Source organism: Papio anubis, chromosome 2 (assembly GCF_008728515.1).
Source record: "Papio anubis isolate 15944 chromosome 2, Panubis1.0, whole genome shotgun sequence".
Lineage (NCBI taxonomy): Eukaryota > Metazoa > Chordata > Mammalia > Primates > Cercopithecidae > Papio > Papio anubis.
Genome location: NC_044977.1, coordinates 33,486,762 through 33,512,741, shown reverse-complemented (window position 1 = coordinate 33,512,741; position 25,980 = coordinate 33,486,762). Strand labels below are relative to the sequence as shown.

Sequence of the window (25,980 nt, the reverse complement as noted above, 5' to 3'; positions counted from 1 at the left end):
TTCACTTGTTCCCCAAACTCCCCAGCAGGGTTGTGCTACATAGTCCAAAGTATTAACTTGGTTGGTAATGAGTGCTTTAATTGGCTTCTTTCCATTCTGTCTCAATTCTCTACTTTCCTAGTGGTGTTTCTTGATACCATCTCCCAAATAAACTACCTAAACTCAATTACTTGTCTCAGAGTCAACTTCTGCGGGAATTCAAACTAAGCTCTTAGAACAACTTCAGTAGCATTTTATCACCCCATTTGAGAAAGCTGATTCCCTTCTTCATATTCCTATATTGTAGCAATACAGTAAAGCTAATATGCTGAAGATATTGGGATATTACCTAATGGACAAAAAATTACCGACTCTATAATGAAGAAGTCTTCTCATGATTTTAAAAATTTCTCTCCATAAACTTCAGACTCAATGGTAATATACAGCTGTTTATCTGACACTGCTTCTTCACTCCTTTGGAAATTGTTAAAAATATAACATTTAAGGAAATAAAATATATCCTATGTAACATAATGAATTGCTACAAAGGATGTTGCTACATTATTATACTGGACCTTAAATTGGCTTGCAAAATCATAAATTACAAGGCTTTAGTTCCCTTGTTAAAAACTGAAGAGTACCACTGATTTCCTTGCATTTAGAAGTGAATTTATAGAAACCACTCACTTTCTCAATTTAAAGTAAAATTCAGAATGGCATGGGATTCTGTGTATTATATTTCCAAAACATAGTGTGATACAATTATGGGCCTTTTTGCAGGCTATAGTGAGGGCTCCAATTCAATTTCATAATCTTAAGAAACAATCTATAAAAAGGAAGGAAAAATTTTTAAAAGGTCATACCAAAACAGTAAGTCAAGATACAAGGTACACGTTTTCTAGCAGAATGTGCCATAAAAAAGAGAAAAAGAAAAAAATGTTAATTTAAATCCACTTTTTATTCTTTCACAGATTTTAACAATTATACACAACTTTTAACATAAACATAGTGAAATCTCAAGGATAAGGAGGCAATATATATGGCCTCTTCTATTCGTTATTCAGGATGGAAGGAAATTTTCGAAGTACAATGTGTGAGATTTAACACTGGAAAAATACATAGGAAACTTGTTTAACTGGCTCCACTTAGGACCAGACACAGCACAATAAATATAGAACCGCATCATCTTTTTAAAAGATCATTGTAATTTTAACACATTCTTACTAAAGAAATACATACTATCAATGACCAATCTGAAATTCTGTAACAGGTGAAGAGAGACTTACGATGAATATCTGAGCGTAGGTTCGCTAGCATCTTCACACTCATACATAAACATTCTTAAAGGGAATAAGAATGATTTCAAATTAAAAACAACAACAAACAAACAAATTTGGTCAAACTTTCTTCATCATACCATTCATTGCTATCACAATCCTAGCTTGCTGGTAGGTTTAAGAAAGGAATAGAAAGTTTTTGAAATCCTTTTAATTTCTACTAGTCTTAGGGCCTCTTGGGTTGGCCACTTTGGAAGCAAACTGATTAAACAGCACCATTAAGTCCGCATCTCAACAAACCATTGCATAATTTCTGTCAATGTTCTCAAAGGTTAAAACAAGTTGTATGGAAGAAAACCTTTCCTCAATAGCAGGCCACTGTAAAAACATGTAATCTGCAAGAATTTAAACAAAACTATCCTGAATTCTCTACTGATTGCTTCTTTCCTTAATAGATCAACATATAGGCATTACCTAAAAAATTAAATAATAATATACTGAGGCATAAAATAAATACTTTATTTATGCTATCACAATTTGGGTATTTGAGATTGTTAGCCATGTTCACACACCCTTTCCTCTACCCAAAGAGGAAGCAATGGTGCCAGCACTACTGGTCAGAAAGAGTTAATGGGAAACTGTTGCTCTCAGAGCTGTTCTGCAATATGCAGACACATAAATTATTATTTTAAACATATACTTAAAAGATGGATAAAATGATCTTTTTTTTTTTTTTTTATGTGATGCAGATTCTGTTATCAGTAGATACAAAATTAATTTCATTCCTATTAGGATGGAAACTGGTATGCTGCTGTGGCCATAGATAGTCTGAGAAACCTCTTAAGCCAGTGAACCAAAAACCATATGAAAGAAAGTAATATTTTCTGTGATTGGTTAACTGGCTGTTCAAAAATTCAACAAGCAAACAAACATGCAAACATGTGACACGTCATTATTTCGTAAAAACATAATGCCACTCTGGCCCCAGGAATCACTACAGCCCAGCTGGTCCTTAAAGGTGCAAACAGCCTTTAATTGCTACTAAAATCTCTGCTATTTTACTGCCCATCACACTTGCCACATGATTCTCAGAAGCTTAGGCTTCCAAGATGTTTAAGGAAAATAAAGAAGGTGTGATGTGGATCAAGTTTTCAGTGATTGTTTTAAATGTAATTTTAAAAAGAACTTCTAGTAATGAAGTATATAATAGTCCTTGATACTAAATTTTTTCTAGTGAAATAAACTATGCTTTAATAAGACAATGTTGCTCTAAGTTTGACCGCCTGATTCTTTTCTTCTCTTTTTCAGAGGGTACTGTTTCATATATTGTGTGAGCCCCACAAATATCTATTTTAAAAAGAGTATAGTCCCCGGCCGGGCGTGGTAGCTTATGCCTGTAATCCCAGCACTTTGGGAGGCCGAGGCGGGCGGATCACCTGAGGTTGGGAGTTCGAGACCAGCCTGACCAATATGGTGAAACCCCGTTTCTACTAAAAATACAAAATTAGCTGGGCATGGTGAAGCATGCCTGTATAATCCCAGCTACCCGGGAGGCTGAGGCAGGAGAATCGCTTGAACCCGGGAGGCTGAGGTTGCAGTGAGCCAAGATCGTGCCATTGCACCCCAGCCTGGGCAACAAGAGTGAAACTCTGTCTCAAAAAAAATAAAATAAATAAAAAATAAAAATAAAAAGAGCATAGTTCCCAATAGTTTCTCACAAATATTCCTGATTTATAGTAGGGGAAGCGATGCATAATTGGAACATTAATCATTATGTTTTTGAAAATTAAATATTTCCTGCAAAGCAATTCCTCTGCAAAATGCTAAGCTGCCAATGAGCTTACCACAATAGATATTGAGTCATTTCACAAAGTACCTGTTCAAAAGTTATAGAAACCTGGCCTTCCATTCCAAATTCACTGCAAAGAGAGTACATGCAGTAGTCCTGTTTACAATTTAATAGAGATAAGGGCACACCTAGGACAAAGAGGGTCATCACCCTACATACAAGTTTACAGTAGTGTAACCATAATATATATTTACTACATTCACCACTTCAGATAGAGGAAGAGGGAGGCCCTTCACAACACTAGAACAAAGGAATGTTAGTTTTATATAAGACCTACCAAAAAAACAGGGAAACAAATAACACACATAGGCACTAGTCTCAAAGCTGCACAATAAAGAAGCAAAGGGTTTGAGATGAGAAATTCAGGAAAATATACACATAGGAGCTTGTTGAGGAAAAGGAAATCACAGTTCTAATCTTCAAGGCTTCTAATCTTCAAGGCTACGGAATGCATTTTGCATATCTTCAAGAAGTTGTGCATAGTCGCTCTTGATCTTTGCCTCACCATCTTTCAGTGGATCCTGAAAGAAGACATTACAAATTCAACTTGCATTTGGAAAATAATTTTCATTATGTTTAGTAAGTTACTTTTTTTTTTGGAGACAGAGTCTTACTCTGTCTCCCAGGCTGGAGTGCAGTGGCACGATCTCGGCTCACTGCAACCTCCGACTACTGGCTTCAAGTGATTCTCATGCCTCAGCCTCCCAAGTAATTGGGATTACAGGCACCCACCATCATGCTCAGCTAATTTTTTCTTGTATTTTTAGTAAAGACAGGGTTTCACCATGTTGGCCACGCTGGTATTGAACTCCTGACCTCAAGTGATCCACTTGCCTCGGCCTCCCAAAGTGCTGGGATTACAGGTGTGAGCCACTGCACCTGGCCCAAGTTACTTGTACTTTATATATTTTGAGTAGTAGGTGGTAAACCACAGGCAGGAGATAAAACTATACTCATTTTCCCTTTTTCTTAAGGATACAAATCCAACCAAACAGAAAGAAAACAAAATTTAAATTTTGCATATTGCCTGATCACCACATTCGGTGACCAAAGGCTTTATCCTCAACAATGTGCACAATAGTGGGAAATTATGCCACTTCATATATTAGATGAATATGACTTAATGCACGATAATTAGGAATTTAATCAAAACAGAATTTGCTCAACATCTGGTATCATACTGGGATGGAAAAGTAAAATTTAGGAAATAATGTTAAAATGCACCATTATTTAAAATCCTTATGAAAAGCAACTTACTAATATGTATAAATGAGACTTAACAAGGCTTGGTGCCTCACGCCTGTAATCCCAGCACTTTGGGGGGCTGAGATGGGCAGATCACTAGGTCGAGAGATCGAGACCATCCTGGCCAACATGGTGAAACCCCGTCTCTACTAAAAATACAAAAAAATTAGCTGGGCATGGTGGCGTGCGCCTATAGTCCCAGCTATTTGGGAGGCTGAGGCAGGAGACTCACTTGAACCCAGGAGGCAGAGGTTGACAGTGAGCTGAAATCGCGCCACTGCACTCCAGCCTAGTGACAGAGTGAGACTCCGTCTCAAAAAAAAAAAAGACTTTAAAATGTTCCAGTTCTCTAACCCAATAATTCCACTTCTGGGACTCCATACTAAGAAAATGCACAAAACCAACTACATACAACTACATGGTCATCCACGCCAATAACGGGAAATTTTCTTTTCTTTTTTTTTTTTTGAGACAGAGTTTTGCTCTTGTTGCCCAGGCTGGAGTGCGGTGGCGTGATCTTGGCTCATTGCAACTTGCACCTCCCGGGTTTAAGTGATTCTCCTGCCTCAGCCTCCTGAGTAGCTGGGATTATAGGCATGCACCACCACGCCTGGCTAATTTTGTATTTTTAGTAGAGACGGGGTTTCTCCATGTTGGTCAGGCTAGTCTAGAACTCCTGACCTCAGGTGATCCATCCTAAAGTGCTGGGATTACAGATGTGAGCTGCTGCGCCCGGCCAATAACTGGAAATTTTCTAAGTGTCTATGAATAGAAAAATATTACTGTCCAGCCACAAAACAATGCTACAGAAGAGTAATGACATTAAAAAATACCTGTGATGTTAATTTGACACAATAAGCATATAAATAGAAATTATTACTACATACTTCCTATGAATATATAGTTTTTTAAGACAATATTTGGATCAAGTTACATTTGGAAGTTTTTTCACTCTGTGACATAAGCATTTCTCCATGTCTTTGAATATTTTTGACCAAAATGGTAATGCCTTCATAATATCTATCTTATGGACACACCATAATGTACTGTTGGCTCTGTTCATTCTTGGGTGACATTTAAGAAATTTGGCTTAGTGTAGTGGCTCATGCCTGTAATCCCAGAGCTTTGGGAGGCCGAGGCAGACAGATCACCTGAGGTCAGGAGTTTGAGACCAGCCTGGCCAACATAGAGAAACCCCCGTCTCTATTAAAAATACAAAAATTAGCCGGGTGTAGTGAATGCACCTGTAATCCCAGCTACTTGGGAGCCTGAGGCAGGGAGAATTGCTTGAACCTGGGAGATGGAGGTTGCTGTGGGCCAAGATCATACCACTGCACTCCAGCCTGGACAATAGAGCAAGATTCCATCTCAAAAAGAAAAATAAAATAAAATAAAAGAAATTTAATAAACAACCTTGTATATCCATATCAAAATTCTGGTTACTTCCTTCGTTTTATGTATCTCAAGGTGAAATGACAAGACTAAAAAGGTGTAAATGTTTTTAAATTCTCAATATAGTGATTATTTGTACAGGTTTACTTTCAATCTATAGTGTAAACACACACACAAAATGTATGTACTATCTTAAAATTTTTATATTACATATACACTCAGAGAATCATTCTCAGTAGATGGTTAGTAAATATGCCTGGATGTCATGACAGAAATAAATACAATTCAACTGATCAAATATTTAAAAAACAATCTTATACATTTGAGTTCCTACTAATAATTTCATTTAATTATCTATTTTTATCTTGTGTACTTCCAAAAGAACAAGAGGCTATTTAAAAGTTAAAAAACAGCCAGGCACGGTGGCTTATGCCTGTAATCCCAGCACTTTGGGAGGCCGAGGAGGGCGGATCACATGAGGTCAGGAGTTCGAGACCAGCCTGGACAACATGGTGAAACCCTGTCTCTTCTAAAAATACAAAAATTAGCTGGGCGTGGTGGCAGGCACCTGTAATCCCAGCTACTTGGGAGGCTGAGTCAGGAGAATCGCTTGAACCCAGGAGGTGGAGGTTGCAGTGAGCCGAGATCATGCCACTGTATTCCAGCCTGGGTGACAGAGCAAGACTCTGTCTCAAAAAAGAAAAAAGAAAAAAGAGTTAAAAAAGGATGTGCAGTACATGATATTTAAAAGAAGTAAACAGAGATGTCATTTCAGAAGAACATGTGGGCTAGAGGTTAATAGGCACTTGGAGTAAGGTAATTGTTGCTCATCTATGAAGGAAGCTCTAATTTGCCTGGCAGCTAAGACAAAAAGGAATACACATCAGCATTTATTTTAGACGTGACATAATTTTTTTTTTTTTTTTTGAGACTAGGTCTCACTCTGTCGCCCAGGCTGCAGAGTAGTGGCGCGACCATGGCACACTGCAGCCTTGACCTCAGCCTCCCAGGTAGTTGAGACTACAGGTGTGTGCCCCACACCTGGCTAATCTTTTGTATTTTTTGTAGAGACAGGATTTCGACATGTTGCCCAGGCTGGTCTTGAACTCCTGGGCTCAAGTCATCCTCTTGCCTCAGCCTTTGAAAGTGCTGGGATTACAGGCATGAGAACCACTGTGCCTGGCTGATATACTAATTTTTATCATTAGAATTCCTATTTGAACATAACTTTGAGGCCTCTACTGGTTTTACAAAACCTGAACATGTGTGAAAATAACTGCAAGTTTTATAGCCCAGGTTTGGGCTCAAAATAGCTAGAAAAATTAAAAAGAAGCATTGCACTTTGGGAGGCCGAGGTGGGTGGATCATGAGGTCAAACGATCGAGACGATTCTGGCCAACGTGGTGAAACCTTGTCTCTAAAAATATCCAAAAATTAGCTGGGTGTCATGGCACGTGCCTGTAGTCCCAGCTATTCGGGAAGGTTGAGGCAGGAGAATCGTTTGAACCCAGGAGGCAGAGGCTGCAGTGAGACAAGATCATGCCACTGCACTCCAGCCTGGCAACAGAGCGAGACTCTGTCTTAAAAAAAAAAAAAAAAAAAAAGAGAGAGAGAAAAAAAGAAACATTTTCAAATAAAAAAAGTTACAGCAGAAACAAAATATACCTTGAATTTCATGGAGGAAAGTTTATACAGGATGTCTCCCATGTGTTCACGAATAATGGACCATGTGATTTTATTGTCACTCTGGGCAGTGGTTTCAACAGCTCTACGAGCCATATCATAAAATGCAATCATGTTGGACAGCATCCCTACTGTCTTGTAGAATGGGCAGAACCTAGAATAAATGACGGTCAAAAAAGTTAACAAAAATAAATTCCAAAACAGGTTCATAAAACTACTAGAGCATTCATTTCTTTATCTAAGTATGCAGATTGCTTACTTATTAGACGATACATAAGGAACAAAAAGATAATAGTGAAAAGACCAACAGCTGCTTAACCAGAGTTTTTGGACAGAGATGTCTCAGGATATGGGATAGAAGAAGATATATATTCTTTTATTTATTTTAAGGGTAAATTTTACTTTTCTCTGTTAAAATCATCAAGTTGGAAAACAATGAAACACTATTGCTATAATCTAATGACTCTCTGAGGGTTTGTTTTTGTACAATGCAGTTAAATAAGTAACACAAATGGTAAAATAACTGAGTTGTAAAGACTCCCTTGTGATAGTGGATTAGGTTTAATGAGTAATAAGAAAGCAGGAAATTGCAAGTTCCTAAAGTTAGTAGTAGCCCCTTTTTTCTTAATGTGTTCATTTTCATTTGCCAATTTGACTTTTTAAATAACAGACACAAGAACAAATACTCAATTGCAGTCACATACATTCTTACAACTTTTGGACATGTTTAAACACATTTGCGTACATAATTTCATGCATACTCCTATTACACCTTTTCCAAATAATTTTTCCCTTGTTATCTTTGTGTAGGTGGTTCCTAGAAGCTTCATAAGTTCCCAACAGAGCAAATTTATGGGGCTTACTGATAAACTGGCATATTTACTGCTTGCCCTACATTCCGGTAATCCTTCTATTGGCTCAGTTCCTTCTTCAGTCTTATATGGGGCCAAATATGATTTAAGGGAGAAAAGATAATCTGGCATGAAAGGGCTAAATTCTCAAAGTTGAAAAGAAATGAGAACTTTAAACAAGCCTCAGTAGTAGCATTGATAATGATGGAAAAAAGAAAGCACTGAGTAGGAGTTGGAGTGCTCTAACAGAGACCTCGGTAGAAAGCAAGCAATAGGACTCTTGGGAAATGAGGCATGAAAGCAGAACTATTAATTATTTAGGAAAAGAGTAATAATTATTTAGGAAAAGAGTAAAAGAAGCCAGGCATGTTGGCTCATGCCTGTGAGTCCCAACACTTTGGGAGGCCGAGGTGGGTGGATTGCTTGAGCCCAGGAGTTGGAGACCAGCCTGGGCAACATGGCAAAACTCAGTCTCTACCAAAAAAAAAAAAAAAATTAGCTGGGCATAGTGGTGGGCACCTGCAGTTCTAGCTACTCAGGAGGCTGAGGTGAGAGAACTGTCAGGAGGTTGAGGCTGCAGTAGCTGAGACTGCGCTACCGCACTCTAGTTTGGGTGACAGAGCGAGATCCTGTCTCAAAACAACAACAACGTACGAGAGTAAAGGAGACATGGGCAGTGGAAAGAAACGAAGAAGGCTTCTGCACTAAGCCACAATTAAATCTAACTATAGATGAACGTATGAGTGAAAATACTGTCGTAATTGGACAAATGAGCAAATCAAGATAGGGGACATATTAGATCATTAGATGTCTACTACGAATATACAAATAAACCAATCTACTAAATCAGAGTGTATGAGCCTGTATGAGAATAAAAAAAGGTTTTTATGTGTACCCCTTCATCAAAACACAATAGAAAATCCTCAAATAAAAAAAGGAAATCAATATAGCTTACCTGTCATAAGGAGTATATCCATTTTGTTGTAGGAAATCATCTTTGATAAGTTTTGCTACCTCCAGAGTGATTTTATCTGTTTCTGCCAAAGAAGCCTAGAAGAGAAAAAGATATTTTTAGACATTTACTCTAAAATGTAAGACCGATGGTGGCAATTAATTAACAAGCAGAAACTATATAATCCACAATCACCTATTGTTAATAAATTTACTTATAACTGCTTTTTGATTGCTGTTCTTTTTAAACTGTGGTTAAAAAGCATATAACATAAAATTTACCATCTTTGCCGCTTTTAATTATATAGGCAGTAGTGTTATATATACTCACATTACTGTGAAACAGATTTCTAGGGCTTTTCCATGTTGTAAATCTGAAACATTACATCCAATGAACAGTAACTCTCCTTTCTCTCTTCCCCCAGCCCCGGTAACCACTATTCTACTTTCTGTTTCTATGAATTTGACTATTTTAAATACCTCATAAAAACGAAATCATACAATGTTTGTCCTTTTGTGACCAGCTTACTTCACTTAGCATAATGCCCTCAGAGTTCATCTGTACTGAGGCATGTGACAGGATCTCTTTCTTTTTTAAGGCCGAATAATATCTCATTTTATATATAAATATATATATATATATATATCACATTTTGTTTATGGATTCATCCATAGATGGGCATTTGGGTTGCTTCCACTTCCTGGCTATTGTGAACAGTGCTGCTAAGAACATGGGTCCGGGTGCAGTGGCTAACACCTGTAATCCCAGCACTTTGGGAGGCCGAGGCAAGAAGATTGCTTGAGTTCAGGAGTGCGAGACCAGCTTGGGCAACATGGTGAAAACCTGTCTCTACAAAAAATACAAAAATTAGCCAGGTGTGGTGGCACGCGCCTGTAGACACAGCTACTTGGGAGGCTGGGGTGGGAAGATTGCTTGAGCCTGGGAGGCAGATGGAGGTTGCAGTGAGCTGAGATCGTGCCACTGCACTCCAGCCTGGGTGACAGAGCGAGAACTTGTCTCACACACACACACAAAAATCCCAAACAAACATGGGTGGCAAAAAGCTTGCTGTTTTCGCCGGATGCTGTGGCTCATACCTGTAATCCCAGCACTTTGGGAGGCCAAGGTGGGCAGATCACAAGGTCAAGAGATCGAGACCATCCTGGAAAACATGGGGAAATCCCATCTCTACTAAAAATACAAAAATTAGCCAGGTGCGGTAGCGCACGCCTGTAGTCCCAGCTACTCGAGGGGGCTGAGGCAGGAGAATCCCTTGAACTTGGGAGGCGGAGGTTGCAGTGAGCCGAGATCGTGCCACTGCACTCCAGCCTGGTGACAGTGTGAGACTCCCTCTCAAAAATACATATACATACATACATACACACACACACACACACACACATAAGCTTGATATTCTTTTCTTGAAATACCGCTTCACATCTTGGCTTGCTATCTTAATTATTTGTATTCTCAGTCTTAAGTTTGTTTAATAAAAATCTATATAGCTCATAAATAGTTGAATTTTAAAAACATTACAAAGTATTTAGAACTATGAAGTACAGTAAGTATGTACTATTCTATGTCTGAGTGCTATTTTACTAGTACAGCTAAGTTACAGAGCTTCATCCTTTAAATATCACTACCTCAAAAGCCCTAACTTTTACAATCGCCGTAGCAGCCTTAAGAGATAATATCAGTGTTGCTGGGATCACTAACAGGTAAAGATTTCTTGGGAGTGGAAAATGGACAAGCCCAATGAGTTAACTACATTCTTTCATTATTTATGCGTGCTAAGCTCCTTAGGTAAGGATCAGGTCTCCAGTTTTTTTTTGTAAATCCCTTTTATCCGTAGTCCTCTTCAACCACAGGTAAATATTAAACAATGTTTTATGTGCATTCTTTTATTTGTATAAATTCATGTACAATGTGTATTTTATTTTGTGCAAGTGTCTTTAATTATGTAAAACATTCTTACTTGTGTCTTTGGTTTGGTACTTTGTTTCGATCCACCCATGCTGCTGTGCCACATGGTCTGCAGCTTCCAGCTCTCATATATTTCATCCTCTGTGGTGTGCACCCTCCCTATTTTACCTTCCATCTTTTGCTCACAGTAGAGGACTTTCAGATTTCTTCTATTTCCCCACCACCATAAACATCCACTTAAGGACCTGTTTGAGAATTTCTCTGGGGATAAATATCCAGAAACAGAATTACTAGGTCCCAGGGTATGTAAGTCAGTCCTATCAGACTGGTCTCCACAATGGCAGCACCAGACAATCCGCCCACCAGTTCCTCTGTCTCCACAACACTGGCAATATTTGACATTTTAACTAGTATAATGTGGTGTTCTCAGTGTTGTTTGAGCAATTCTCCATAGGTCTTAGTCTTTTGGGATTCCTTTTCTATAATCAGTCTGTTCTTTCTTTTGGCCACATTTCTGTTGAAGTTCTAGTCTTCTTATTCATTTACAGGAGATCTTTGTACATTTTAGACATTAGTCCATCGGTGTTTTCTTTAATTTTTTAAAAAGTATTTTTAAAATTAAAATTTTTCTAAACATTTTTATCTTATTATGTATTTACTTATTTTTTAATAGAGATAGGGTCTCACTCTGTCACCCAGGATGGAGTGCAGTGGCGAGATATCGCTTCACTGTAGTCTCAACCTCCTGAGCTCAAGTGATCCTCCCACCTCAGCTTCCCAAGTAGCTGGGACTACCGGCCTGAACCACCACACCCAGCTGATTTTTATATTTTTTATAGAGACAAGGTCTCATCATGTTGCCCAGGCTGGTCTTGAACTCCTGGAGTCAAGCCATCCACTCACCTCAGCCTCCCAAAATGCTGGGATTACAGGTTTGAGTCACAATGCCCAGCCAGTCCATGAGTTTTAGATGTCACAAACTTCCCTCCCAATGTCACTGGTCTGTTACCCTTAACCAGGATAGGCCTTTGCTAAACATAAATGCTTACTTTTCATGTAATCAAAAAACTCTTTTTATTGTTTTAAGGCTAACGTTAAGGGGTTTATTTTAGAAGTCCTTTTCCAACTCTAGATCACAAAGATATTTTCTTAATATTTGTTTTCTATTAAACTGAAAGTCTTACCTTTCCCATGTAAATTGTGAATCTATCTGGATTCCAACTTTGTATGTGGAATTAGAGAACAATCCAATTTTGTTTTTTTCCTCCAAATAGTAAACAGTTTTCTATCACAGACTAAAACAATATATCTTCTCCTCACTTGATTTTTGGTACCATCTTTGCATTATCAATGGTTTATACAATCATAAGTCTATCTCTATTCTGTTCCACTGGTCTGCTGGTCTGTTATTTTACCAATACCACACTATTTTTATTATTAGGGTTTTGTATTTCCCCTTATCCAATAGGGGAAAAGCTCACACTTTACTGTTCTTATTTAAGGTTGTGAATCTTTGTGAAATCAAATGAATTTTAGATTGGCGTTACACTGAATTTACAGATTAAAGAGAAATGGGTTTTTTTTTTTTTTTTTTTTTGAGATGCAGTCTTACTCTGTCGCCCAGGCTAGAGTGCAGTGGTGCGATTTTGGCTTACTGCAGCCTCCGCCTCCCAGGTTCAAGCAATTCTCCTGCCTCAGCCTCCCAAGTAGCTGAGATTACAGGTGCCCGCCACCATGCCCAGCTAATTTTTTGTATTTTTAGTAGAGATGGGCCAGGCTGGTCTTAAACTCCTGACCTCGTGATCTGCCCGCCTCAGCCTCCCAAAGTGCTGAGATTACAGGTGTGAGCCTGGCTGAGAAGTGGCATCTTTTTAATAAGTTATTCCATCCAAGAGCATGGACTGTTTCTATTTTCAGATCATCTTCTGTTTCATTTATTAGTTTAAAAGTGGTTTTCATAGAAGAAATACATATTTCTGGTTAGTTCCTACACTCTAGTTTTTGTTGCTATTGAGAACATCTTATTTTTACTTTTATTTTCTAGTTGGTATTGCTAGTGTAGAGAAATTCTCTTGATTTGTGTTTATCTTGAATCATAACCCCCCAGTGAACTCTTACTTCTGTTTCTCTGTTAATTCTGTTATATTTCTAATATAAGAGCACATTATCTACAAACAATGACATTGTTATCTCTTTCTTTACAATTTTTCTTTTTTCTCTTCTTACACCATTGGTTATGATCTCTGGTATTCGACTGAACACAGTGATGAGATTAGGCATGCTTGTCTTAATCCCAGTTTTTAAATGAAATGCATCTGAAATTTCTCCAGTAAGTAAAGTGGTTTCCCTAGCTCTTAGTATATTACTTTCAACACGTTAAGGAAGTTCTCTTACATTCCTTGTTTGCTGTTTCTAAAAATTGTAATAAACTTCAAATATTTTTCTACATTAATAGAGATATCCTTTTCCGATTATATTATTACTTTAGTGAATTACAATAGATCTTCTGTGTCTAATATGGACATTCCTGAGATAAACTTGCTTATGATGTATCATTTTGTTGTCTTTAATATCCTACTGGACCTCATAATCTAATATTTAATATTTTATTAAGTATCTACATTCATACCTACATTCATCAACAATATTAGCCTATATTTTTCCTTTCTTGTATTGCCTTTATCTGGTTTTACAGTTCTTCTTGTTTCTTGCTTCTCTTATCGGGCAGATAAGAGAATATTTTTATTCTACAAATAATAAGTAGTAATACATGCTACAATGTTAGCTATCTCCAAATATTAACCTTTTTTGGAATAAATTAGGAGGTGACTTTATAACATATAATAAAAAGAACAAAACCAGACAGAGAACTCTGAGTACTAACTAGCATTGCATACTACCTGAGAAGTCTTCATTCTGGCATTTAATTTGCCTAAATTTAATTACACCATCTTTCCTTGAAGAATCAAGATACAGACACAAGAATGTAAGTCACCTGTTTAAGGCCACATAGCTAATTAATGGAGGAACTATAAGCCAATCCTTCTGGTACCTAGCCCTAGCATTCCTACAAAAATGTATGTTAACAAATCCTAACTCTACCACCTCTAATTTGGTTGGTGATGGGTATATTCCATTTCAAGATAAAAGTAAATCAAGTGTTTCTTTCTCACCTACAATATACCCAAGAACCATGCTAAGTACTGTAATGAATTAAAAATTTCAATTAAAAATATTTAATAAATATTTATTTTGCTAGGCAAGAATCTGCAATATCTAAGGCTCTATCTGTTCTTGTAACACCCCAGTGTAACCCACAGATCTATTTTCCATGGAATTTAACAACTCACCTTTCCGACAAGCTGTACAATTTCTGCCAGGTCTTCTTCTTCCTGCAGAATTTCCTTAGCTTTGGTCCTCAAAGGAACGAACTCTGTGAAGTGTTTGTCATAGTATTCATCCAAGGCACGCATATACTTGCTGTAGCTGATGAGCCAATTGACAGAGGGGAAATGCTTACGCTGAGCTAGTTTCTTATCTAAGCCCCAGAACACCTGATTAAAAACAAAACAAAACAAAACAGTAATTTTTCTTAAAAAACACAGTTAAAAAAATTCTGAAGCATATTTGTCCTAACCATGCAATTTTTTTTTTTCTTTGAGACAGTCTTACTCTATCACCCAGGCTGGAGTGCAGTGGCATGATCTCCGCTCACTACAGCCTCTCCCTCCTGGGTTCAAACAATTCTCCTGACTCAGCTTCACAAGTAGCTGGGATTACAGGCATGCGCCATCAGGCCTGGCTAATTTTTGTATTTTTAGTAGAGATGGGGTTTCACCACGTTGGCCAGGTTTATCTCGAACTCCTGACCTCATGTGATCCTCGGCCTGCCAAAGTGCTGGAATTACAGGCATGAGCCACCATGCCTGGCCCCTAAATATGCAATTCTATAATTCACTGGTCAAATTATACATCGTTTTAGTACATACTAAGTAAAATTAAGACAGAATAAAATTTGCAGAAAATGACAATAATCTATTTCCTTTTATTTTCAAAGTGGGTAATACCTACAAATCAAATTCAAAATTTACCTGTATTTTCTTAATAGTGTGTCAAATCCAACAGCAAAAAGAAAAATTAATTTACTCTTTTGAAAATTATTATGGTACAATAGAACCAGAAAAAGTTTATGTAGATGGAATACACACTTTACTTTGATTAAAAACCTCTAACTGGCCAGGCATGGTGGCTTACACCTATAATCCTAGCGCTTTGGGAGGACGAGGCAGGTGGATCACCTGAAGTCAGGAGTTCGAGACCAGCTGGCCAACACGGTGAAACCCTGTCTCTATTAAAAATACAAAAAATTAGCCGGGTGTGGTGGCAGGTGCCTGTAATCCCACCTACTTGGGAGGCTGAGGCAGGAGAATCGCTTGAACCTGGGAGGTGGAGGTTGCAGTGGGCTAAGTTCGTGCCATTGCACTCCAGCCTGGGCAACAAGAACGAAACTCTGTATAAAAACAAAACAAAACAAAAATATCTAAGTGTTTTGATTAAATTTAGCTCCCTATCATTCACAGGGCCAATCCAATAACAACTGACAGTGATTTTTGTAAGGGCAAACATTCACAGATACTCCATGCATTTCTAACTCTAGCCCTCTTCCCCCCAAATTTGAAACTCAAAAGTTTAGCAAATGTTAAAGAGCTTGAGAGTTGTAAATTTAGCCTCCGCCCTTTCCTTTTATCTGATACTGTCATAAACACAAGTAAATATTCTGTTTTTCCCACATGAATAATACACATATATCACTTTCTTAAAAAAAACTATAGCTCTGATTTGTACACATCTTTTATTTGGGCTTCTTTTAATAGTCAAGCTGGCTACCTATCCACTAAAATTCATGTCTTGTCACTGGGAAGCAAATGCTTAGGCAGAAACTGCATTTTCCAGCCTTGCTTTCACCTGGATGTGGCTAACAGAATGAGTGGAATGACTGTCACTTTCGAATCCAAGGTTCGAAAAAGGTGGGTACACAAGGCCTAGCTCACTTGTGTCAGCTAGATGCAGATGATCACCAGGCCAGGTGACAGTGGAGTCACAAGATGGAAGGAATCCTGGACTCAGAATTATTACTAATCAGAAGAGAGCCTTGGATCATACTGTGAAGAGAAATAACTTCTGGGTATTACACATTTTTGGGCCGCTTTGTTTCTATAACTAGGGTTACTATGACTTAAAGGATAGTATTACTCTAATACTAATCAAACCTTTGCTACCTAGATATATTTTCCACTTATATATTATTAAGTTTATTAAATATCCTACGTAAACAGCTAAGAAAAAAAACAGTATTAAAGGCTCTGTGTTGAGAGTGTTTCTAAAACAGACTTTACCATTGCCTATACTTTAGAGACTAAATTAAATAATTTACAATGATTACATTAGATCGCATTAGAACAGCAGGGGCTGCAGAGAGGAGGAAAGGCTCAGAAGTTGACTACACCAGGGAAAGACATACCTGAACGATACCAAGAGTGGCAGATGTAACTGGATCAGAAAAATCACCACCAGGTGGAGAAACTCTAAATTAAAAAAAAAATATGGTCATTACAAAAAAATACAGTCATTAGAAACGCTTATGAAAAATAACATATATATAAATGTTAAATTTTTTTGAAAGTCAATTTTAATGTAAACAACTTTTTAATGTGAATAACTTCAGAAATGACCTTTGGAAAGAAAATCTTACCTAAAAATCTTAAACAAAAGCCAGTATTTAGTTGTAAATAAGAATGGAAACTACAGAACACTTTCTAGTATGAGACATGAGATAGATATTTTATTATAATCAATTTTATTATTCTAATCAAATAGATGAAGCAAGAAGGAAAAGCTCCAAGAAAAAAAGTATGGCTTTACATAGTGATCATGAATCTTCACTTTCGTTTTACCAAGATGCAATCTCACCTCATTATGTCTATAATTTTCTAAATTACAAAAATTAAATAAGTATCTAAATTAAACATATATAAATTAAAGTCAAACCTATGGTACCTAGAACATGTAGAAATTGCCTAAACATATGCATCTTCAAAGAGCTCCTTAGGTGACTCTGGAGTGCAATCCTCCTTAAGAATCTCTGCTCCCAGTGGGAGCTAAATATTCTCTTTACAATAAGTGACTTTTTTTCTCTGTTTAATACATCTGTAACTTTTTTCCTTTTATAAAGTACACAGTTTGGGTGCTTACGCTCCTACAATGCTGACACTCCCTTCTCTTTCAGGATTTCCAAGACATTTCACCCTGCCTGCTCGTTCATAAAAAGAGGCCAGACGGGCACCAAGATAGGCTGGATATCCACTATCTGAAAAAGGAAAAGAAATTTTAAAACAGAGTTTCTAAGCCAGCCCTGAAAATCCTATCAGCCTTGTTTACATGATAAGCAATACACAGACTTACCTGCAGGCATTTCAGCTAAACGACCAGAGATTTCTCTAAGGGCCTCAGCCCATCTAGAGGTAGAGTCAGCCATCATACTGACATGATAGCCCATGTCACGGAAGTACTCTGACAGTGTGATTCCTAAATTGGGAAGAATATTATTATAAGTTACAAAGCTAGCATATAAAATCCTCGATCTTTCCACCCTTAAGAAAACTTTAAAGCAAAAAGCACACAACATAGACTGCTAACGGCTCCCTCAAAGCTGCTCTTCCTCTTTTTCTGGGCACACACTGAACTGTTTCCTAGCATCCTGTGCACTTAGATATGGCCAAGTAACTGATCTCTGGCTAAGAAAACTCAAGTCAAAATAATGTGTTCTATGGCCAGGCAAGTCATATACTCTTCCATACTCTTTCTTCCTTCTGGCCTACTGAAATGGAGAGAACTCCCAGTAGTCCTGGAAGCCATGTGTTGAAAATGGTAGAGTTCGTTTCAGCCTGGATCGTGGCCAGGATGACAGAGTAAAGAGTCCCCTGAACACTTGAAATAAACATCTATTATACTGAGCAAATATACATTTGGAATTATTTGATGCCATAGCCTAGCTTACCCTAATATAATGCACATTTTAGAAAGCAGGAAATGACTTTCTCTATTTGTTGAAATAATTAAGTCTGAAATTAATTTTCAAATGTAGCTTCTCTATATATATCACATACACACACACAAGCATGTATGCATGCAAAAGTAACCCTTAACCAATCAGCTTGGGCGGTTACTTTTCAAAAGTAACAAATGTTATTAAAATGAGTAATATCTCAATTGTCCAGATTATTCTGCTATGGAGATCAGGTCCTATCCTGTAAATTTAGACAGTAAACCACTGATAAGCAGCTAATATACAGAAATGGGTGTTGGGTTCTAGTTCCTATTCTGTCATTAACCTTAGCAAAATAACTCGATCTCCCAGTGTGGCTTCCTAACCTATTAAAAATGGAATAATGCCTGCCCTATATACTTCTATATAGCAGATGAAGTGAATTAAATGTCATCTAAAAAGTACAAAGTGTTATGAAACTCTAAGATACTAGGAAAAATGTATAGTTATAAAAGCTCCAAAATCTAATGCCTCGGTTTCTTTATTTTACTGGTAAAGAAACAGAGGTTTATATAAGTAAAATTAACATAATTAATGGAAAATTCAGCACTTTACTATTTATCATATTGCATCTTTCAGAATAAAAAATACTGACTGTTGAGGCATCCATAAAATGGTCTCATGAAGAAAGTCTTTAGGAAACATTATCAATATTAAGGCTTCAACAACACAATGATTACCACATATTCCAATCTAATAAGAACAGATCCTTTCTTATACAAGCACGCTGTGTTTTAAATCTGTGATGAAATGTCACAGATACTTGTGATATTAGAAAGAAATGGCAGAAAAGACAGATACACATGAGTAAGTGAGAATTCTGACAGACCTACAGGTTTCAGATAAAGCTTCTTCAAACTTGAAGGCACATCCTGAGGAGCAACAGTGCTTTGTTTGAAACACTGCAAAAAGCTACATGGCCAGTTGCAGGAGTTCCTTGTACCCAGTTTGGCATCAAAGAGAAGCAGGGAGATGGGGATGAATAAAACAAAAGTAGGTACTCCCTATTTTCACTAAGTGAAAAGTGAGTGAGGCAGAGGGGTAGAATTCACTGTGAATGGTCTTACAGCTGCTGATTTCTGGTATTAGGCAAGAAGAGTAAAATAGCTTTTTTACACAGCTGCATGCCATAGTAAACTTCACAAGTTACCATGAAGAATTCCTACTACCCAGGACACAGTCACAGCCACCCCTCCCATCTCCTACAAAGATGAGTAACAGTAATAATAAACATCGGTATACAATATCTAAACAAAGATAAAATAAGAAAAAAGACAGAAGAGAAGAATATAATGATGGTCAAATAACTTGCCAAAGAATAAATGAAAACTGTGACCACAGGTAAAAAAACAAACAAACAAAAAAAAACCCTATAATAATGCAGCCTACTACAAAATAAAATCTCAAGGCATATGGAGCAAGATAAGAAGAGTTATTTCATGAACTGGCAGAACAAAAAGAAATAGAACTGAAGGTTTCATTAGAAGCAACACAAAGAATAAATACCATTTATCCTGTGAACAGACAAAAGGCTAAATAAAAAGGATCAGAGAGGAAATAACGCACATGGAAAACAGATAACAAAAATCTAATATGTCCAGTTGGTATATTTGAAGAAGATAGCCATAACGAAAGAGAAAAAGTTTCAGATGCAATTTTCTAAATTTTTCCAAAATAAAAGACATATTTCATAGATTAAAAGGGTACATTATGTCTCCAGTACAATTTAATGAAACTACCAATATTGGGATATATCCTAATAAAGTTAAGAGACTTCAAAGTTAAAGAGAAAGTCCTTTGGGAAAAGAGAAAAATCACCTACAAAAGGAAAAAAGCAGGCCAGCCTCAGCTTTCAATGTCCCCAGCATTTAATACTAGTTCTCAAAGAAAGAAATATTGATAAGGAATTTTTTTTTTTTTTTTTTTTTTTGAGACGGAGTCTCGCTCTGTCGCCCAGGCTGGAGTGTAGTGGCCAGATCTAAGCTCACTGCAAGCTCCGCCTCCCGGGTTCATGCCATTCTCCTGCCTCAGCCTCCGAGTAGCTGGGACTACAGGCGCTCGCCACGTCGCCCGGCTAGTTTTTTGTATTTTTTAGTAGAGACGGGGTTTCACCGTGTTAGCCAGGATGGTCTCGATCTCCTGACCTCGTGATCCGCCCATCTCGGCCTCCCAAAGTGCTGGGATTACAGGCTTGAGCCACCACGCCCGGCTGATCAGGAATTTTATACTCGCCAAACTACTATTAAAGTTTAAAGGCAGTAGAAAAAAAAAATCAAATTTATGAAGAAACAAGAATTCAGAGAACATAGTTGCCAGAAATCTTCTTGAAGAAACTTCCAAAAGTCAAATCTTAGCCAATAAAGAAATGGAGAAATTATAGCCAAGGACTGCTAGTGAGCATTAACTCCATTTTAATGTAGGTCTACAGTTAATTCAAATATTGGCTTTATGGCTACAGAACAGAATGTAAGTTTTATAAATCCTGAAAATGTAGACATAAAAGCTGGGATGGAAATGGAACCAAAGATGGAAGGTCATTAACACATGAATTGTCTTATCTTTTATATCCCCAGACAAAATATATTAATTCAAAGCTGATAACTCAAGTTACAAAGGTACAACTATATTTAAAACTAGATCAATGATAAAATATGTAGTGAAAAAAGGTAGTATAAGATCATTTTATGATCATTAAAAAAATTGAGGCAGCTCTATAAATGTCTTATATTCATTTATTCTGAAGATATAATACATAATCTGTTTTCTTTTTTTTTGAGACAGAGTCTTGCTCTGTCGCTCAGGCTGGAGCGTAGTGACGCAATCTTGGCTCACTGCAACCTCTGCCTCCCAGATTCAAGCGATTCTCCTGTCTCAGCCTCCTGAGTAGCTGGGATTAAAGGTGCCCACCACCACGCCCAGCCAATTTTTTGTCTTTTTAGTAGAGACAGGGTTTCACTATGTTGGCCAGGCTGGTCTTGAACTCCTGACCTCAAGTGATCTGCCCGCCTGGGCCTCCCAAAGTACTGGGACCAGAGCCATTGAGTCACCGTGCCTGGCCAAGTAAAATATTTTTTAAAAGCTAGGAATGTGCTTATATGTACAGAGACATTTTAGAATGAAAGCAAAAAGTTCTTTAGAAAAGTTTGGTGCCAGCTTTACACTTAAGAACAGATTATTAACTGCTTTTATTCCAATTATATACTCACCAGTATAAATAGAGGCTTCTCTAGCAGCAACAGGCATATTGGAGGTATTGGCTACCAAAGCTGTCCTCTTCATAATCGACTCTACCTTACCATCAACCTCCATTGTAAGCTAGAGGTAAAATACATATTAGTGAATCTCCAATTTTTAAGGTAACATTTTAGCCCTCCATCTTTTTCTTTTTTTTTTTTAAACTTTTGCCCATATTTAATGCCTCTTATAATCAGTGTCCCTAAAGTAATATTCCCAACCACTCCAACCTCTCTTCCCTGTTCCACAGTGCTATGAAGTAGATATTATTTCAATTTCATAAATAAATATTTTATGAAAAAAGAAATATTACTATAATAATCTAGATTATAAATCATATGCAAAGTTCACATCTATAAATGTTTTATTTCATCTTTCTCTCAATAAGTAAAAACCACCAGACCATAAAAAGAAACTTTCAATTGTTTGACTTAGGAATTAAAATTCCTGGCCAGGAGCGGTGGGTCATGCCTATAATCCCAGCACTTTGGGAGGCTGAGGTGGGTCGATTACTGGAGGTCAGGAGTTCAAGACCAGCCTGGCCAACATGGTGGAAACCCTGTCTCTACTAAAAATACAAAATTAGCTGGGCGTGGTGGCGTGCGCCTATAATCCCAGCTACTCAGGAGGCTGGCAGGAGAATCGCTTGAACCTGGGAGGCAGAGGTTGCAGTAAGCTGAGATGGTGCCACTGCACTCCAGCCTGGGCAACAAGAGCGAAACTCCATCACACACACAAAAAGAATTAAAATTTCTTTTCTTGAATATACAAATTAATTACAAATATAATTTTAAAATTCCTTAAAGATCCTTGATGAATGACAGCATTGCTCCAGACCCAACACAAAGCTTTATTAATTGTCAATGAACATTGATTAGTGGTATTTTCTCTAGGATATTATTTGAAGCTTTATACAGACCTCTGGGAAGTCCCGGAGGACTTCAGACATCTCATTTCCTCTTTCACCACATCCTACATAGATGATTACATCACTGTTAGAATACTTGGATAGAGACTGTGATATCACTGTCTTTCCACAGCCAAAGGCTCCTGGGATAGCAGTAGTTCCTCCCTGGACACACCTAAAGAAAGAAAACAAAGTATGGATTACTTGACTTGCTAATAGATATTAATAAATAAAGTAGGGGCTGGGCACAGTCGCTCACGCCTGTAATCCCAGCAGCACTTTGGGGGGCTGAGGCAGGTGGATCATCTGAGATCAGGAGTTCGAGATCAGCCTGGCCAACATGGTAAAACCCCGTCTCTTCTAAAAATACAAAAAAAAAAAAAAGAACGAAAAAGAAAAATTAGCCGAGTGTGGTGGTGGGCACCTGTAATCCCAGCTACTCTGGAGGTTGGGGCAGGAGAACTGCTTGAACCTGAGAGGCGGAGGTTGCAGTGAACTGAGATCGTGCCTTTGCACTCCAGCCTGGGTGACGAGCAAAAAACTCCATCTCAAAAAAAATAAAACTAAATAAAAATAAATAAATAAAGTAGGTAAGGAACACAAAAACACAAGTTAAAGATAGAAAGCACTATGAAATATATTCCATAAACTGGAGAAGAGAGATATAAGAAAATAATAAGATAAAATAAGGCTAGGCACAGAGGCTTATGCCTGTAATTCCTATGCTTTGGGAGACTGAGGTGGGAGGACTGCCTGAGCCCAAGACTAGCCTGGGCAAAAGAGCGAGACCCTGTCTCCACAAAAAAATTTAGAAATTAGAAGGTCATGGTGGTGCATGTCTATGGCCTAGCTATTCAGAAGGCTGGGACAGGAGGATAACTGGAGCCCTGGAGTTTGAGGTTACAGTGAACTATGATCTAGGCATTACATTCCAGCCTGGGCCACAGAGTGATAACCTGTCTCTTAGAGAGAGAGAGAGAGAGAGAGAGAGAGAGAGAGGAGATGGTTTATGGTTTTTTAAGCAGTCGTAGAAAATGGAAAGAGCAGACAACAAATTAAGAAAGATTGCTGGGCAGCAGAGAGAGCCCAGTTGATTTTAGTCAGTGCAAAAATAATGACAGTTTTTACCATTACTTTTAATAGAAATCATCAATTTATGGTGACATAAATCTACTGTTTTTTTAATTATACCACAATTCTTTGTTTTGAAAAAGTTACACATGCAAATAAATTAAATACACACTTTATACTGGGAAATCTATTCCTGTGCATGCTTTTGGTTTACTGAGTGACCTAATAAATTGCTTGGTAATAATTTATACTTAAATCATTTGAACTTCGTACATCACAAAACCAGTTTACCATAAAATTATACAATTGGTTATAGAAAGGCTTAAGCCAAAAATTTACATCAGTTGAAAGCTATAGATATTGGAGTATTTACTTCTTTGCCATGAAATAGGGCATTTTCCCCCTTGCTCTGTCATCTGAATTATTTAATAATTTTAAATCTAGAAGCAGATCCAGCATCAAACTTAAAGTTAGGTATTCATGTTGCTTGCTTCTCAGTTTGGGATGGAGTTTGGGACTAAATTGATCCCCTGGATCACGTGATGACTGCAGAGATTTCCTTCACCAAAAATCAGATTAAAGCCGTGTTTCTGCAGAGGTATGGGTGCACTACAGCATTTAGAAGCACATTCTGTACTATTTTCTTTCCCTCTTCCAAATGTTATCCCAGTTATTTGCGTGGGGCTTCTGTCTTGGTTTCCAGTCTAGGATAACTTAAGAAACATGGTGGCCAGGTGCAGTGGCTCACGCCTGTAATCCTAGAACTTTGGGCGGCCAAGGCAAGTGGATGACTTGAGCTCAGAAGTTTGAGATCAGCCTAGGCAACATAGTCAAACCTGGTCTCTACCAAAAATACAAAAAATTAGCTAGGTGTGGTGGTGCATGCCTGTGGTCCCAGCTACTCGGGAGGGTGAGGCAGGAGGAGGATTGCTTGAGCCTGGGAGGCAGAGGTTGCAGTGAGCTGAGATCACGCCACTGCACTCTAGCCTGGGTGAGTGAGATCCTGTCTCAACTAGAAAAAAAAGAAACACAGTTATACTGTTTTGGTACAGATTTTCTTCAGCAAATTTAATTTTTCCAGAAAAGTTTCAGAAATAATGCTTTCTGTGGGCAACCATGAAAAAAGTAAATCTTCAATGGTTTGAATTTATAGTAAGTGCTAGCAATAGAAAAATATTTAATTCACCATTATTACTCTAGATAATGTATTACAGTGTTAAACACATAAACCCTTTATCTATGAAGATAATAAAAACATAAGCACATATAATAACTCTGAGGGAAAATCATGGGACACATCTCAAACTTACGGAAAAAGGGCATCAAGGACTCTCTGGCCAGTCAACAGAGGATGATTGGCTGGCAGCTTCTCAGTGACAGGTCGAACTTGACGTACAGGCCATACTTGCACCATGGTGAACTTTTCCTTTACACCTTCAAATTCAAGCTCCAAGACAACATCCTATAAAAATACAGTACGATTTTAGTATGGTCAAATTTGTGAACATTTCTTCCTTCAAAATCAAAGTAACCCGATTCTCCTTGGGGTTAGGAAGGTGATACATGTAAGCAAAAAGGTAACGAGTAATACAATAACATTTGTGAACATTGAGATGCTTTCAAACATTCACAAATAGCGCCAATGTCCATGGCCCTACAGAAATCTCTAATTTTGTTGAAATATGAATTTGAATTATCTGCTTTAGGGGGGTTGCTCCATTGGGAGTGAGTCTCCAAACTAGTGTGCAAGTCTAGTTGATTTCCCCAAATCCCTGTCTTAACTCTTGTTCTCCATATCTGATAGAGCACAGTCTTACTCTTATGAAATGATTAAAAAATTACTATTTCTTATCACATTTTATTGGGAGAAAATTATATGCTATGATAGTCTTTTCAATAAAGTTATCTTCATACCCATAAAGATTATGAGCCTAATGTATTTGGTATTATGTGACTGTAAATAACATTAAAGGTCTAAGTTTTAATCCAGGGCCAGGCATGGATTACAGCTTACACCTGTGATCCCAGCACTTTTGGGAGGCCAAGGCAGGAGGATCACTTGAGTACAGAAGTTCAAGACCAGCCTGGGCAACAGAATGAGATCCTGTCTCTAAAAAAAATTTTTTTTAATTAGGCTGGGCGCGGTGGCTCACGCCTGTAATCTCAGCAATTTGGGAGACTGAGGTGGGCAGATCACGAGGTCAGGAGATCAAGACCATCCTGGCCATGGTGAAACCCCATCTCTACTAAAAAAACAAAAATTAGCCGAGTGTGGTAGCAGGCACCTGTAATCCCGCCTACTTGGAAAGCTGAGGTAGGAGAATCGCTTGAACCCAAGAGGCAGAGGATGCAGTGAGCAGAGATCACCCCACTGTACTCCAGCCTGGTGACAGAGTGACAGAGCAAGAGTCCATCTCAAAAAAAAAAAAAAAAAAAATTAACTGGGCATGGTGGCATGTGCCTGTGGTCCCAGATACTTGGGAGGCTGAGGTGATAGAATTGCTTGAGCCCA

At 37.9% G+C, this 25,980-nt stretch overlaps 1 protein-coding gene across 2 annotated transcripts in view; it reads right to left on the bottom strand.

Moving 5' to 3' along the window:
* Window positions 1–918: 918 nt before the first annotated feature.
* The window catches only part of ATP6V1A (ATPase H+ transporting V1 subunit A), a 63,393-nt gene continuing 38,331 nt past the window's right edge, over window positions 919–25,980 (bottom strand). For both annotated transcript variants that reach the window (XM_009200002.3, XM_003893942.3), the window contains exons 6-15: window positions 24,779–24,930; window positions 22,410–22,572; window positions 21,463–21,571; window positions 17,614–17,736; window positions 17,404–17,518; window positions 16,673–16,736; window positions 14,502–14,705; window positions 9,232–9,326; window positions 7,408–7,579; window positions 919–3,626 (exon numbers count right to left, since the gene is read on the bottom strand). In XM_009200002.3, the coding sequence (XP_009198266.1) occupies window positions 3,534–3,626; window positions 7,408–7,579; window positions 9,232–9,326; window positions 14,502–14,705; window positions 16,673–16,736; window positions 17,404–17,518; window positions 17,614–17,736; window positions 21,463–21,571; window positions 22,410–22,572; window positions 24,779–24,930 (1,290 nt within the window). In that variant the 3' untranslated portion in view covers window positions 919–3,533. The remainder of the gene's footprint in view (window positions 3,627–7,407; window positions 7,580–9,231; window positions 9,327–14,501; window positions 14,706–16,672; window positions 16,737–17,403; window positions 17,519–17,613; window positions 17,737–21,462; window positions 21,572–22,409; window positions 22,573–24,778; window positions 24,931–25,980) is intronic.